Source organism: Triplophysa dalaica, chromosome 6 (assembly GCF_015846415.1).
Source record: "Triplophysa dalaica isolate WHDGS20190420 chromosome 6, ASM1584641v1, whole genome shotgun sequence".
NCBI lineage: Eukaryota > Metazoa > Chordata > Actinopteri > Cypriniformes > Nemacheilidae > Triplophysa > Triplophysa dalaica.
In genome coordinates this window covers 7,998,504-8,015,612 of record NC_079547.1, presented here as the reverse complement: position 1 = coordinate 8,015,612, position 17,109 = coordinate 7,998,504, and the positions used below count along the sequence as shown (strand labels likewise).

Here is a 17,109-nt window from a genome sequence, read left to right as displayed (position 1 = left end):
GTACACCTCTGAAGAAGTTATGTATATGATATTGCATTTCTGTCAATGGATCCCCAAATAATTACACACCGGACCTTTAAATGTGCGTGAGGCATTTATCATCGTTCTTAAATTTACCAATCTAACATAAGTTCACTTACTCGCCATCTGTGTCACCAATTCTTCTTGTCTCTAGAATGTACAGATGCATGACTCAGAGTTTACTTACATGTGCACACATTCTCCTGTAAAGTTTTTTTTTAATAGATCACAACCTTTGCATGGGAAGGGGTATACCTATGTTTCCAACCCCATTTATAAATAAGAACCATGGATCAGAAGAAATCTATATACGTTGTTCACAATATACACGTCATAAATTGAACTGAAATATTTGGGACTTTATTTGGTTCTCAATACCATTGATCACCTTGACTTAAAATAGCCTACAAATAGGTCTTATTTCTCACATACTTTAGACACTGGTGTGTGCCCGAAGCATTTCCATAAAATTTACACCATGATGCCGATGTTGAGTTCCCTTAAAGGACATTTTTTACATTTCTTTTTCAGTACAAGGAAAACAGATTACTTTTTTATGTTCATTCTAGGAGAATATTCTAGGATGCAGTCTTGTCTTTCTCAATAGTAAAGCTCTTGCGGCTTCTCCAGCGTAGGAGCTTGAGGAAATTGAGACTGGCATTGAAAACCTTGTCATGTTCAAATACCATCTTGTAGAAGGTTTCAATGGGAAGGTCACCATTTGGATCAGCATATTTCAGGGTGGTCATTGGTGTGTACAGAGTGTTGGTCTGATGACGAAATGGTGGATTCTCCATGGTAATGATTTTGTATGTGTGCTAGTAAATAAAGAAATAACAACTGTTAGTAATTATTAGACAAAATTACATTTACAATCAGTCATTGCTGTAAGGGTTGCCATAATACGATCAGATGACATCAGGGTAGGCATCACATTGTTGAATCATAAACCAAACCCAGACAAGTGATTATCTGCTGGAAAAAGTAAATTCTTCTCAGCCCCAGGTCACTTATACGTGCAAGGACATCATCTTGATGTCTACATAATTCAACACAATGCGCAGAGGAGATAGAGCAGCATCCATGCATTTTGTGAATGTGCTGAGGGATAAAGCTAAACCGGACTGAAAAGCTCAATATGCCATGCCCCCAAAAGAAACTTCCTTTGTTGGAGAAGAATGGAGATGTGAAAATATGTCATGATCCTGCCTCACCTTGTCATGCTTTTCTAGTCCTGTGGCAGGGTAATGGAAATCCCACATGTTTAGTGTGGAGAGAGACATGGCATTGTTTGTATGCATTCATGCACTCTCTCTGGATTGTCTCTTGGCCCAGCCCCCCTATTTTCCTTGTTCAGCTTCCCATCAGTGCTGATTCCTTACACCTGCCCTTGTTAATTATCCTTTGTTAGTTCCCGTAATTTATGGTCTTGTGTTTGCTGTCCTGTGCTGTTTTCTTGTGCTTCATACCTTGCCATGTCCATATGATTACCTTGTGTCTTGATGTTTGTTATTTGCCTAGTCCTGCGCTGGGTTCTCTCTGTGAACGTCCCTGACAAAACATGCATCTTTTTAATCTATTGTGATAAACGAGTCCTTGCACTTAATCTTAGTCATGATTTGCATGAAAATCATAATTTTTTTAATCAACACGACCCAGACCTTTCCAATAGATTTAAAGTTGGACCCGAACCTGTGCAGACCCAAGGAATTACTAGCTGGACCCAAATATTATTTAAAAGCTGGACCCGAACGACCTCTATCGGCACATATTTCACAGCAAATTGCTATTAATGAGACAAAAAAGTTAGTAGCCTTCTACCTCGTACCTGACTGTGATGCATACAATCCTCCTTGTTAATGTGCCAATACGTGTGATCCTCTCGCTGATTAAACAAACATGCTTAATCCACTCATTAGTCCAGCCTCAAAAGTTTGCCTGCTGTCAAAATACAACTATACAATAACTATAATGATTGCTTGTTCAGTGCCAAGACCGCTGACGTTAGAAGAAGCAGTTATGTTTGCTATCATTTCTGTGCTCTCGGAGCCTATTCTGACAAAAAAATTGAAATTACAAAACGGTTAATTCATATTATTATAAGCATTGGAGCTAGTGGAATGCACCTATACTTAACGGTGCTAACTTTTTTTTGACGTATTTGTCCACAATTTGCACGAAGGAGGCCAAGACAGAAGATGTACATTTTAAATTTACATTCAGTCATTTAGCAGACGCTTTTATCCAAAGCAACTTACAAATAGTTTTGGGAGCAATAAGCGATATGTCAATAATGCAATACAGTAGGTACCAATACAAAGTTACTGGTTTCTAAAAAAACTAGACCACTACCTGTTGAGAGAAAGGGTTTGTTTTCTTTATTATTATTTTTTATTTGTCTGTCAAGTATTCACAGAAGAGATGGGTTTTAAGTAGTTTTTGAATGTTGTGAGAGATATGTGGTTGACCGGACCGAGTTAGGAAGAATGTTCCACCATGACGGAGTTGTGAATGAGAATGAGTAGGAAAGCAATTTACTGCCCTTATGGGAAGGCAATACAAGACGCTGCTGGTTTGCTGAACGCAGGGATCTTGATGGGGAGTAGAAGTGCAGGAGGGTGTGAAGGTAAGCCGGTGCAGATACAGTGATAGTCCTGTAGGCAAGTATTAGTGACTTGAATCTGATACGGGCTTCGACCGGTAGCCACTGGAGAGAGATGAAAAGGGGTGTCACATGTGCACTTATAGCCTGTTGGAAGACGAGGCGTGCTGATGCGATCTGAACCAGATGGAGTGGTTTGATAGCCTTTGCAGGAAGACCAGCAAGGAGAGCATTGCAGTAGTCCAACCTTGAGATCACCAGGGCTTGGACAAGGAGTTCTGCCGCATGGTCAGTGAGATAGGATCTCACCTTTCTATTGTTGATAAGGCGTATCGGCATGACCGTGTTGTCTTTGCAATGTGATCATTGAAGGACAGCTGTTCATCAAATATGACTCCGAGGTTCCTGGGTGTTTTGGAAGGAGTGATTGTGGTATTGCCATGATGGATGTTGAGATCGTGTTTCACCGTAGGTTGTGCCTGAAATGAGTAATTCTGTCTTGGCAGGGTTCAGCTGGAGGTGATGCCCTTTCATCCAAGCTGAGATGTCCTCAAGAAGAACTGTAATGCGAGCTGCTACAGTGGCATCGTCTGGGTGAAACGAGATGTAGATCTGGGTGTCGTCAGCATAACAGTGATATGAGAAGCCATGTGCCCGTATGATGGATCCAAAGGATGTCGTGTAGATGGAAAAAAGCAGCGGTCCAAGCACCGATCCCTGAGGGACCCCAGTGAACATGTGGTGAGCAGTGGACAGAGAGCCCCTCCATGACACCCTGAAGGATCTGCCGGAGAGGTAGAATTTGAACCAGCAGATAGGAGAGGCTGAGATTCCTAGTGATGACAGGGTTGTTAGAAGTATCTGGTGATTGACAGTGTCAAACGCTGCAGATAGGTCTAGCAGAATCAGGACCGCGGATTTAGATTCTGCCTTGGCTAGCCGCAGTGCCCCTGTAACCGATAGCAATGCAGTCTTGGTGGAGTGGTTTATTTTGAAGCCAGACTGCTTGTCATCCAGTAGTATGTTCTGGCATAGGTAGAAAGACACCTGGTTGAAAGCTGCCATTTCCAGTGTTTTTGCAATAAATGGGAGGAGCGAGACAGGTCTGTAAATGTCGAGAGTAGAGAGGTCCAATGTGGGTTTCTTCAGTAGGGGTGTGACCTGGGCCTTTTTGAATGTGGATGGAAAAGTGCCGGTGAGCCGGGAGGTGTTGATGATGTGTGTGAGAAAAAGGTGTTAGAGTGGATATGGCCTAAAGGAGATGGGAGGGGATTGGGTCAAGGGGACATTTGGTGAGGTAGCTGGAACGGAACAAACCTGCTGAACGGAACAACTTAGCAATCAGTCAACAAATAATTAAATAAACAAGCTCAAATAATTTTAACTAACAACAGGCAACAGTCCAGTTCAACAGTTATAAACAAGGTTACAGGGTAAATAGCAGACTCACGCACAACCACAGCCTTGTGATGACAATTCGCTTCCCCGTTCGCTACAAGTAGGTCAACCTTTTCTTACATCAGCTGCGTCGGTCTGTGTTTCTACAAGCTGTTGCGACCTCAGTCCTTTGAATTGAGAGGCAGATATGAAGGCATCCATGATCGCCAACAGCTTGCAGTAACACACTGTGGCGGAGTTCTGATGTTGCCTGCTGAGATCGCTTCAGACCCCTTATCTCACCCATAGCTCTGACCCTGTTCACAAGCTAGGGTCATGACTTAATAACTAAAGCATTAACCATTTTTTGGGAGGGAGAAGTGTAAGTTATTTAGATTTTTCTTTCCTAAATTGCATATTTGTGTGGTTTTCAATAAAATATCATAGATACAATTGACATATTTGATAGCTTTCCATCTTTCACCAGTAACGGCCCTGACACAAAGCGGCGGTGGTCTTATTAAGTTGATAATAAAATGATATTCTAGTGTGTGTGTGTGGTCATGTAAGCACCTCTGCAATATCCTCTGGTGTTTGTCCAAGAGTCTCAAATATCTGGCTGTAATTCTTCAAGTAGATGTTGGTAAACATGTCGGCAGTCACTTTATCAGCTTTGGAGAGGTCTATCTTCAAGCATTCCTCATACACTTTGCGCTCAAACTCTGTGATAACTGGTCCAGGTTCAATTAGGCTTATACTGCAAAGATTAAAGTTTAGGTGAAATTTAAGATATTCAAAGCATTCCAAAAATACAATAGAGGTCTCAAAATTAATCTTGCAGTATATTATCTTGACAAGAATACCAGCCAAACATGGTCACTTACTTTAGGTTGAATCTTAGTGCCTGAACTGCTAGGCTCTCACAGAATCCTTCGACAGCAAATTTTGATGCAGCATAAATGTCATTAAACAATATACCTGTGAACATGAACAGGGCAGTGATTAAAGATCAGTCAAATGGATAAGTCGATGTTAATAATCCTGTAAAATATAGATTCAAATATGTCATTGATTGTCTTGGGAGACAAGGCAGGAGAACCCAATTGCAGGCAGACACGAGACGATGGTAAGGGGTTTGACAGAATATTTAATATACAAAATACTACAAAAGGACAAAACAAAACCCACAAGGGGGAAAACAAGACTGGAAAACTAATAACTAAAGCAAGGACTGACTAAACTAAGAAAACAAACACATAATACAAACACTAAACTACACTTACTAGACACAGGGGTAACAGGAACTGGGCAAGACAGGCATCCACATTCAGTAACAGTGACAACAACTTTCACAGACACTTCCACAACCTACACGTACAAGGTATACACATACAATGAACGAGCACAGGACAATAGACACAAGGATCGTTTAAAGGGGAGACAGACAAATAATTAACCAGGAACAGGTGCTGGGGATTAAACACTAATGGGAAGGTAACAAGGAAACGACATGGCAGGAATCACTGACGAGACACGAGAAAGAGCATGCTAAGCCAAAATATAAACAAAGCCATGTCTTTCTCACACAAAACCCTAAGGCTATGCCATGACTCCGCTCCAAGAACAAGAATAAACATGACATGATAGCGGAATCATGACACAAATACATCATTAGTAGTGATGGGCAAATTAACGCGTTACTGTCGCATAAACGCATTAATTAATTAAATAATTGTGCATTAATGATTGCGTATCACAGGGAGTTTTTGCAGTGTTCGAAGTGTGTCAAAGCTCTTGGGGGTCCCCTAACCAGCCCTTAAAAAAATGCTATCCATCTTACTGTTATTTTTCTATTTTACATTGTTTTATTCAAAAAACTAATTTCTTAAGACTTAGTCTGTTTGATGTCTGTCTTTCGCTTTTTGCAAAATCTCTTAAATTTATAGATAACAGTAAGATTACGTTTTATTTTCAAAATGTATGATAACATTTTTCTTACCAATTTTCTTTCCTTTCCTTTATTTATTTGTTTATTTATGATTCTTGTTCTAAATATTAATGTTATGGAGTGCTTTCATTTTTGGGCATATTATTACAACAATTAATTGGAACGAGTGAGAGAGAGTCAATATGTGGCTGTCTGTTGTAAACATGATTCATCTCATGATAATGTAGATCAAGTATGTGTAAATAATCCATATTAACCAAAGCAGAATAAGAAAAACAAATGTAATTCCTTTGGTCGAAAGCAGAAGGGTTACCTTCTCGTCAAAGTCAGAGTTTATGTTTGCAGAACGGAGCGCAAAATAATCTCTGGGGAATTCTTAAGGAAGAAAATTATTCTTGGGGAAACGCAATTTTTTTTCTAGAGGAACGCAATTTTCTTGGGGAGAGCAAAAGATTTAAAAAAATTTCGCTACCATTCCTATTTTTTCCACCACCAGTATGTCCCATTAGTTGCTTTCTGATAGAATGGACACTAAAAGGAATAGGATTCCTGTGATGGCATTATAAAAAATATAAATTATATAAATTTTATATAAAATTATAAAAAAAAACTTCTGAAACAAGGTGTAGTGCTGGGGGAGTGTATTTAGTACAGAAAATACATTTATTTTATTTAAAAAATCCGTTACTCACTTGCTATGAAACGTACAGACAAACCATGGGTCACAGAAGGGGTGGGATGTTGATCTGTACTGGCTTGGGATGGGCGTCACGACTGGTCTCAACCAATAAGAGCATTTGGGGTTGGCCTAAGACTGCTGAAGCACGCACATGAACTAGGAATGCCAGAACTAAATGGAGAAAGGTACCGAACTACTACATGGACATTTCGTTATAAATCTCTTCCAGACGGCGGAGTTGATAGAACAAACCACTCAATTTCATCTCCCCTCCTTCAGGCATGAGCTTCCCAGTGACCTCACCTCACAAAGACGTAATATGCGTGGGTATAAAAGGCTTATTTAATGCAATTGATGATAAAGCAGAAGGATATCAATGGCCGGCATAATACAAAAAATCCCTGTCTAAAGTTCAAAACAGCAACGAAAACGAATTGTGTTGTGTGTTGTGTGTTGTATGCAGTGTGAGGATTATGCAGAAAACATGTTGAAACATGTACATCTTTAATTACGTCAAAATTACATAAGAATTCCCATATTAGCAGGGGTCCATATAAAAGAAGTCAGTTTTATGAACGTTAACAACTTGGAAACAAGACTGATGAGATCTGTATAAAGTGCTATTAAAGTGGCAGGAGCATAAAAAAGATCTCTGTTTATAATGTTCATCAAACAACAAAGGACGGGCCAAAAACACTCATTCATATTAAAGGAATTGTGTTCTCCTTATAGGAATTGTTAAGATAAGGAAAAATTAGCGGACAATAATTGAGTTGTTAAAGATGTGCTTTAAATACAGAACACTTTACACTTTGTGTTGAAAGAGTGTTGAAACGGAGTTTATGTATAAACTATAAAATCAATAACCAATATAACTTGGTGGGATAGTATCAAAATTTTCGTTCTAACTTTCAACCGTGGTGGCGCTTAACCGATCTCCTAAACGCAATAGTCAAATTTTCGTTCTAACTTTCAACCGTGGTGGTGCTTAACCGATCTCCTAAACGCAAAAGTCAAATTTGAGTGGACTTCTAGTTGTCAGAATGCATTTGAAAATTCAATATGGTTGCTGAATACTGCTCCTGTTTTAGCCACCTCGGTGGGATTGACCATTTCAGTTGTATGTCGATGCAATCCAGGTGGGTGCAGCGCTGTTGCAGAAAAGTGATGTTGGGGTTGAAAGACCAGTAAGTTTCTTTTAGAAGAAATTCAATGTTCACCAAAGAAATTATTATACGACTCCTTTTCTTCTTTCTATATTTCAGATATCCATTTTGATTTGAAGACCATCCATCCATCGATTTTCTTCCGCTTATCCGGGGCCGGGTCGCGGGGGCAGCAGTCTAAGCAGGGATGCCCAGACTTCCCTCTCCCTAGACACTTCCTCCAGCTCTTCCGGGGGGGACACCGAGGTGTTCCCAGGCCAGCCGGGAGACATAGTCCCTCTAGCATGTCCTAGGTCTTCCCCGGGGTCTTCTCCCGGTGGGACATGCCCGGAACACCTTCCCGGGAAGGCGTCCAGGAGGCATCCGGAAAAGATGCCCGAGCCACCTCAGCTGGCCCCTCTCGATGTGAAGGAGCAGCGGATCTACTCTGAGCGCCTCCCGAGTGATCTCTTAGGGATCGCCCGGCCACCCTGCGGAGAAAGCTCATTTCGGCCGCCTGTATCCGGGATCTTGTCCTTTCGGTCATGACCCACAGCTCATGACCATAGGTGAGAGTAGGAACGTATATTGACCGGTAAATCGATAGCTTCGCCTCAGCTCCTTCTTCACCACGACAGACCGGAACAGCGACCGCATTACTGCAGAAGCTGCACCGATCCATCTGTCAATCTCCCGTTCCATCCTTCCCTCACTCGTGAAAAAGACCCCCAGATACTTGAACTCTCCACCTACCTGAAGTGAGAAAGCCACCCTTTTCCGACTGAGAACCATGGCCTCAGATTTGGAGGTGCTGATTCTCATCCCAGCCGCTTCACACTCGGCTGCAAACCGTCCAAGTGCATGCTGAAGGTCATGGTCTGATGGGGCCAGCATGATGACATCATCCGCAAAGAGCAGAGATGAAATCGTGTGGTCCCCACACCCGACGCCCTCCGGCCCCTGGCTGCACCTAGAAATTCTGTCCATAAAAATTATGAACAGAACCGGCGACAAAGGCCAGCCCTGCCGGAGTCCAACATGCACCGGGAACAAGTCTGACTTACTGCCGGCAATGCGAACCAAGCTCCTGCTAGCTCCTGATAGCCCTTAGCAAAGGGTCCCGAATACCATACTCCCAGAGCACCCTCCACAAGAGTCGAATGCCTTCTCCAAATGCACAAAACACATGTGGACTGGTTGGGCAAACTCCCATGAACCCTCCAGCACCCTGGAGAGGGTATAGAGCTGGTCCAGTGTTCCACGACCGTGACGGAAACCACACTGTTCCTCCTGAATCCGAGGTTCTACCATCGGCCGGATTCTCCTCTCCAGCACCCTGGCATATACTTTCCCGGGGAGGCTGAGAAGTGTGATCCCCGATAGTTGGAGCACACCCTCCGGTCCCCCTTCTTAAAAAGAGGGACCACCACCCCAGTCTGCCAGTCCAAGGGCACTGTCCCCGACCGCCACGCGATGCTGCAGAGGCGTGTCAGCCAAGACAGCCCCACAACATCCAGAGACTTGAGGTACTCAGGGCGGATCTCATCCACCCCCGGTGCCCTGCCACCGAGGAGTTTCTTGACTACCTCGGTGACTTCAGCCCGGGTGATGGGCGAGTCCGCCTCCGAGCCCTCGGCCTCTGCTTCCTCAAATGGAAGACATGACGGCGGGATTGAGGAGATCCTCGAAGTATTCCTTCCACCGCCCGATGATATCCCCGGTCGAGGTCAATAGGTGCCCCCCTCCACTGTAAACAGCGTTGGAAGGGCACTGCTTCCCCCTCCTGAGGCGCCGGACGGTTTGCCAGAATCTCTTCGAGGCCGACCGATAGTCTTTCTCCATGGCCTCACCGAACTCCTCCCAGGCCCGAGTTTTTGCCTACCCAAACACCCGGGCTGCAGTCGGTACCTGTCAGCTGCCTCGGGAGTCCCACAAGCCAGCCAGGCCCAATAGGACTCCTTCTTCAGCTTGAGGGCATTTGAAGACTTTTGGAATTATTGCGAAATGGATTATGTGCTTGGAGAATTTGTTGAAGATGGTGGTAAATATGTGGTTAATTTGGGTGTATCGATGAATTCGGTTTTGATTTTGGAATCAATGATTTTAATTGGGTCATTGTCTTTGGGGGGGGGGCGAAGATGTTATGATACTCTTCCTTTTTGAACTTATGGTCGCCAGAGGGCGTATTGGCTCTGCTGTGTGCAGTGAATTACCTTTGATGAATGGATGGATAAAAGCTGGTTGATCTTCAATGACGGGAGAAGGGGGAAAAAAGAAAGGAAGAAGTTCCCCGATCTCTCCAGCACCAGCTTTGTGTATCATGTTAAACTTTATGATTTGGCTTTGTTCGTTTGTTTGATCTAAGGATCTTAACTTTTAACCTAATTTTTTTTACAATAAACTAAATGTAATTGTGGCCTCCCCATTCATGTTACCCTACTTTGAGCCGGTTGGTTGTAACAGCTTTGAGAAGAATTTAATGGATTTAGTTTGTAATTCGTTTTGTGGATTTACAAAACACATTCATGTGTTTGTAGGAGGCATGGCTTTGGACGGCGAATCGCACAGAGGGTGGAAGTTAGCACCTTTCCAAATGAACCACCCCACCTTTACGTGCATCATTCTACACTCGGGATGGGCCACCATGTCCAATGTAACGTCGTCATGACGAACATGGGAGTCACAAAGTTAAGTCACCAGATTGTTATTTGTACGTCACTGGAACGAATATGGTCCGGTCCAGATATGTCCTAACCACGTAACTGTAATAACGGGGTAACACCCTGACCTCGGCTGCCTCCTCACGCCAGGAGGCACTTGTAGGGGGGGGCTCCGTTATGAATGCGTCTGCTTCTGAGACTCCAGTCGAGAGCACCGTCTCCCGAATACTAGTGCCTTTGGACTTAATTTCCCTGTAGACACCTGTAGCCTATTATCCATCTACTTAAAGTATTTTTTATCTCCAATAAAAATCTTTTACATTGTAATTCTTTATTATTTTTTTTATTTGTTATGGGTGGGTGCAAGTGTATTGGTTATTTTAACAACATACTGCTGGACGTGAAAATTATAGCTGCCTCGGGCTGAAACTGGAAAAAACACTTGCATTGTGCAGGGTGTATGATAGGGCCCTCTGTCTACAACCTGCATATCCAACAAAAACATATTCTTGATATGACAATTTTTAGGGGTGGTATTTATCTTAAAATCAGCACAACAGTCTGGTTGCACTTGCACAGCAACTTGCATTTTGTTGCTATACATATTCTGATAATTCTACTAAGTTTTTGTACTGTATATAGATTTCCTGTTTCCTTTATCCTTTTTTCCTTTAATGTATACATTTGGGAACCATGCACTGTTTATATCTATATACTCACTCTGTGGTCTGCCTTACATTTTTGAGTCTGTAAATAAATTCACCTTTGCACAACTGTGCATCTCCAAGTCATCCCTCCATATTTTAAAAGCTCAAATACACAAGTCACGGCTTACATTTCATTTTTGTGAAAGACTGATTAACTTACTATTTGGATGGTTGCACAAGAGGGCACCAGTCAACTTCTGGGATGCCAGTCTGACATGTAACACTGTATGTCAAAAGGATATTTTTTGTCTAGATGGGCATTTGGAGGGGCTAGATGGCTATATCACTGCTACAAGTTGAAGCTAGAGGAGCATTTTTCCAATTCTGACCCTCGACGCATGTGGCAGGGCATCCAGGCCATTAGTGACTACAAACCCAACCACTCCATCCCCATAAACACAGATGCCGCCTTCCTGAGTGAGCTTAATGACTTTTATGCACGCTTTGAGAGAGACAATAAGGAACCCGCCACCAGGCTCACACCTTCTACTGACCACCCAATCATCAAACTAAATTCCACAGATGTTTTCACTGCACTAAGCCGGATAAACACGTGCAAAGCTGCTGGCCCAGATGGCATCCCTGGTCGCGTACTCAGGGCATGTGCGGAGCAGCTCGCTGGGGTCTTCACGGACATCTTTAACCTGTCCCTCGCCCAAGCAGTGGTTCCTGCATGTTTTAAATCCACCTCCATTGTGCCCATTCCAAAAAATTCCAGCCCGACATGCCTGAATGACTACCGCCCTGTAGCACTCACACCCATTGTCATGAAGTGCTTCGAGCGGCTGGTCCTGTCACACCTAAAAGACTCTCAACCATCCACACTGGACCCATAACAATTTGCCTATCGTAGCAATAGGAGCACAGATGATGCGGTGTCTATGGCGCTGCACTCCGTGCTCACACATCTGGACAATAAGGACACTTATGCACGCATGCTGTTTGTAGACTTCAGCTCTGCATTCAATACCGTCATCCCTTCCAAGCTAATCATCAAACTTGGAAACCTAGGCATTAACAACTCAACCTGCAACTGGATTTTGGATTTCTTGACGAACAGGCCTCAGCTTGTTAGGTTAGGCAACATCTGCTCCACCACAATCACCCTCAATACTGATGTACCACAGGGCTGCGTACTGAGCCCCTTTCTCTACTCCCTTTTCACACTCGACTGCAGGCCTGTGAATGGATCTAACTCCATCAAGTTCACAGACGATACAACAGTGATTGGTCTCATCAGCAACAACGATGAGACTGCTTACAGGGAGGAGGTACGGCACCTGGCCATATGGCGCTCAAACAACAACCTGCTCCTTAACACCTCCAAAGACAAAGGAGATCATCGTGGACTTCAGGAAGGCGAAAGGAGGCACACACAACCCCATCCACATTAACGGGACGGCTGTTGAATGGTTTCCAGTTTTAAGTTCCTGGGGACCCATATTTCGGAGCACCTGTCCTGGACCACCAACACCTCATGCCTGGTCAAGAAGGCTCATCGGCGTCTCTTCTTTCTGAGGACACTGAAGAAGAACCAACTGTCTTCAACTATCCTGGTGAACTTCTATCGCTGCACGATAGAGAGCATCCTGACCAACTGTGTCACAGTCTGGTATGGGAACTGTTCTGTTGCTGAGCGCAAGGCACTGCAGCGGGTGGTGAAAACAGCCCAGCGCATCACAGGGACTACACTCCCTTCCATTGAGGACATCCAGAAGAAACGCTGTCTGCGTCGAGCTCGCAGCATTCTCAAGGACTCCTCTCACCCCGCTCACAGACTGTTTACTCTCCTGCCTTCCGGTAGGCGCTTCAGGTGCCTCCGGACAAGAACCAGCAGAATAGGAAACAGCTTTTTTCCCAGAGCTGTTTCATTATTGAACTCTGTCCCCCACTGATTCCACTACCCCTCATAACTTTAACTTTAATGCTGCTATTACATTGTTTACATTGCACTACAGGGCTGCCATGCATGACTGAACTGTACACACCAGTACTTCATGTATCTGCTCTACCGGACTGTTTACACACACACAGCATAATTTGCACTCTATACTGCTCACTTGCACACAAGGAATATTACTGAATGCTCATTTGCACTAATGGACTACTGATGATTCCATTAACTTGGTCTCATAACTGCATTACCTCATCTACTGCATTGTAACTTCAATAACTGCACTAACTCATCTACTGCACTGTAACTTTCAGAACTGCATTACCTCATCTACTGCACTGTAACTTCAATAACTGCACGAACTCATCTACTGCACTGTAACTCTATTAACGGCATCTACTCATCTATTGCACCATAACTTCAATAACTGTATTAGTAACTCAGTAACTCTATTAACTGCATCTACTCATCTACTGCACTGTAACTTCAATATCTGCACTAACTCATCTACTGCACTGTAACTCTATTAACGGCATCTACTCATCTATTGCACCATAACTTCAATAACTGCATTAACTCATCTACTGCACTGTAACCTTAATAACTGCATTAACTCATCTACTGCACTGTAACCTAAATATCTTCATTAACTCATCTTCTGCACTGTAACTTTAATAGCTAATGTCTGTAATTAATGTACACTTAAGTCACTTGCACTATTGTAGAGTCTAAATTGTTATCTTTTCATATCCACCTGTACATTAATGTTCACAGTATATATCCTTCTGTATATATTGTCTATAGTACATACCGACTGTCATATTGTTATAGAACATTTGTATAGTATTTCCATAATTTTGTTTTCTGTATTTATTCACACTGTATATCCTGCACTTGCTAATTGCACTTCTGGTTTGACTTAAACTAAATTTCGTTACACTGTACTTGTATATGTGTAATGACAATAAAGTTGAATCTAATCTAATCTATATGGGCATTTTTTTAATAAAAAAAGAAAGTGGTATCAGGGATGTGTCAGAAATGATTTACATTGCTGCATACCTCATTAAGCCTACACACATATTGAAAAAAATATTTCCTTATGTGCCTGTGGATTCTATAGCCTAGTCCATGCTCATTGTACAAGTTAACATGACTATTGTACTGATTCAATACTGTCATTGTGTCGCACATTGAAATCGCTTTATCCAAATGTTGTTGGAATAACATTTCATTAATCCTTTTTGTCTGCGCTTGTCACTGTCTACTGATGTATTAGATTTATCACTGTGTAAGTCTGCATGTAAAGACGTTAACAGGAAGTATGGATCCCAACACTCCCTACACCAGAAATCCAACACAGCCACCATTTGCAACTAGCCAATTGAAAGTTAGTCAGTTTCAAAAGACACAATCCTAGCAGCTGTTTATGCAACCATTCACTGGTATGACTTACCCTGAATTCCCATCACACTGCTCATGACCACTATGTGGCCACTTTTTCTCTTCTTCATATCAGGCAGAACCTCTTTCAGAAGTCGCACAAGCCCAAAGAAGTTGGTGTCCATTACAGTTTTCATCTCATCAATGGACTGACATTCAATCGGGCCAATCAATCCTAATCCTGCATTACTGACTGACAAAAACACACAGAAAATATTTTTATCTAGCATCTTTCATAACTTCACACAAATTTGGTAAAAAATACAGAAACGCATTGTGAAGGAAACATTTGCAATATTAATCGGGAAATCATGAGATATGTTGTATTATGAAAAAAGTTTGTTTTTAGTAAATCTAGCTGGTCAGAAATACATGCTAGTTAAGAAAACTTAGAAGCCACAGCACCACATCATCAGGATCCCATGCTGTTAACCAGCATCAAGCTATCCTTGTGACAGGTATTGTTAGTCTTTATGAGAAGCAGTGATCACTGTCTATCAAACTGATTGAAATTTTCAGCTATTTTGGTCGTCTTATTACAGTAAATATCCCTCCTAGCATTCTATCATTAAGGCTGTATTTTCTAGTGCACTGGTATTGAAAAATATTATAACGGGAGTAAAGTGTTAGTATTTGATGTGAAATTGACAAGAGGAGAATGTAAAGGAAGCACTCTGCTTACTGAGAATGTCGACCCTGCGCATGGGCAGACTGTCCACGCAGGCTTTGATAGATGTTTCATCACACACATCAAGCTGCTTGATCTCCAAAGTGCGGCCCAAAGTACGACCTGCTGCCTCTACGAGAGCTGCCCCTTTACCCAGGTTCCTCATGGTGGCATATACTGTCAATAAACAGGACTCATATTTCATCTAAACTTATCTTCTAAAATGCATTCTAGCAGTATGCTTGTATGTCAGTTAACAGACAGAAATTATTTAGTGGCTAACTGATTTAGGCTCCTTTAATAGGTTGTTTGCAATCACATGGTTGGATGATGCACGAAGGGTTCCTGGAGGGCAGCAAGTAATTTTCTCCATAGGGAATCAGCATCAAAATACGAACTCAAAATACATATGTTTAACGACCTAAGCTACGATCAGGGAAGCCCACATTTCTGTCAAACCTACTTGTAATAAACAATAGCTTCCGTTAAAAGAACGGGTCCTTATTAAACAGATAAAGTGAAACATTTTTCGTTGAGCATTTCAACAATTCCAAACCACGCAAAACATAGCTATTTTGGGAGTTTGTGATAGTGAATACCTATGGAGAAAATCACTTGCTGCCCTCCATCTGCACATTGCGCAGTGCTGTGACATCATGTGCAAACAACCTATATCCTACATTGAGATTTTTTTGGCAAAATAAGGTCATTCATTTTATATATTCCACAAGTAATGAAGAAATTCTGAAAATAAGAATATTTAAAATAACTGAATCCTAAAATAAAATATACATTATCATTAGAATTGCAGTTACTGTCTGTTACTACTGTCCTTACCCATGAATCTCTTCTTCTCATCTTTTGCAATGCGAACAGCTAGTGCCAATCCAATGCCAGAAGAACAACCAGTGATCAGTACAACCTTCTGATTTATGGCTGGAATAGACATTTTTCTTTTAAAAAGGACAAAGTGAGATAGAGAACAGAGTGCAAGACAGCTAGGGAGAAATAGGGATTAGATATTGAAGTCCAGCGGGAGCTTGAGCGATGAGCCAAAAGAAGCATATTAATCCACTGCATACGGACTCAGCATAATAAACATTGTGGGTCCCTCCATTCTGCAGACCTTTATACACAGGTCAGATTGCTTAAGTAAAGCAATACAATGACACAATGCTGTGCTGAAAAGATATCTAAAATAAAAAATAAAGTACCTTACATTTAGTATTTTCCTGATTCCATTTTGTGTTGCTCCAAATTCAGTTGCATACCCTACACGAACAATGCCCACATCATCAAACAGAAAAAAGTCAGTATTTTAAAAAGTAAGGTTTTATTCTATATTGGAAATCAACAAAATATAACAGATACATAAAAATAACTTCTCGGTATTGCTTTATACAGCATGCTCAGTATTTAATTAAATCCTACATTCTGCACCAATCCTGATGCATGAAAAGAGCACAGATGTTTAAAGCTATAAACAAAATTGAACAACTGTATGTATGTTTGTGTTTGTGAATGTGTGCACATTTGGAATGAAAGCACGGATGCAGTTTGATAGAATGGGTCTTTGGAGTCACGGTCCTAGAGTGCCAAGGCAACCAGAGGGATCATAGGAGAGGCTACACCTGGGGCAGGGTTGCTCCACCCAAAGCTGTTCATATTGGTTAGTAGCAAAGTATCAATGTTGACTCTAGCAGGTTTTCATCTCCACTGTTTATTGCTGCATTGTGCCTACACTTGGTATGTATTTTGTCTTATTTTTTCAATTACAATGTTTAATTCTTAATCTGCGCTTTTTGTGTTCTTGAAAGGAGATCTGAAGTACAAGAAATCAATAACCCTTACTCACTCAACCATATCACATAATTCACCGGGGTTGTGTTGTGTTTTCTTTTATTGTAGAGCTAATGGCCATGTTCTCTATGATCAACTTAGGCTCACAAAGGTTTAGAAAAATGCA

General features: G+C 42.0%; 1 protein-coding gene across 1 annotated transcript; it reads right to left on the bottom strand.

Annotated features, from left to right (window-relative positions):
• Positions 1-380: 380 nt before the first annotated feature.
• On the bottom strand, positions 381-16,158 carry zgc:109982 (uncharacterized protein LOC553564 homolog). Its single transcript, XM_056750714.1, has 6 exons — positions 15,981-16,158; positions 15,159-15,320; positions 14,490-14,669; positions 4,885-4,978; positions 4,574-4,757; positions 381-839 (listed from the first exon to the last, which is right to left on the bottom strand). Exons 1-6 carry the CDS (start codon positions 16,090-16,092, stop codon positions 600-602), a joined length of 972 nt encoding a protein of 323 aa, XP_056606692.1. The 5' UTR covers positions 16,093-16,158; the 3' UTR covers positions 381-599.
• Between the last annotated feature and the right edge of the window lie 951 nt (positions 16,159-17,109).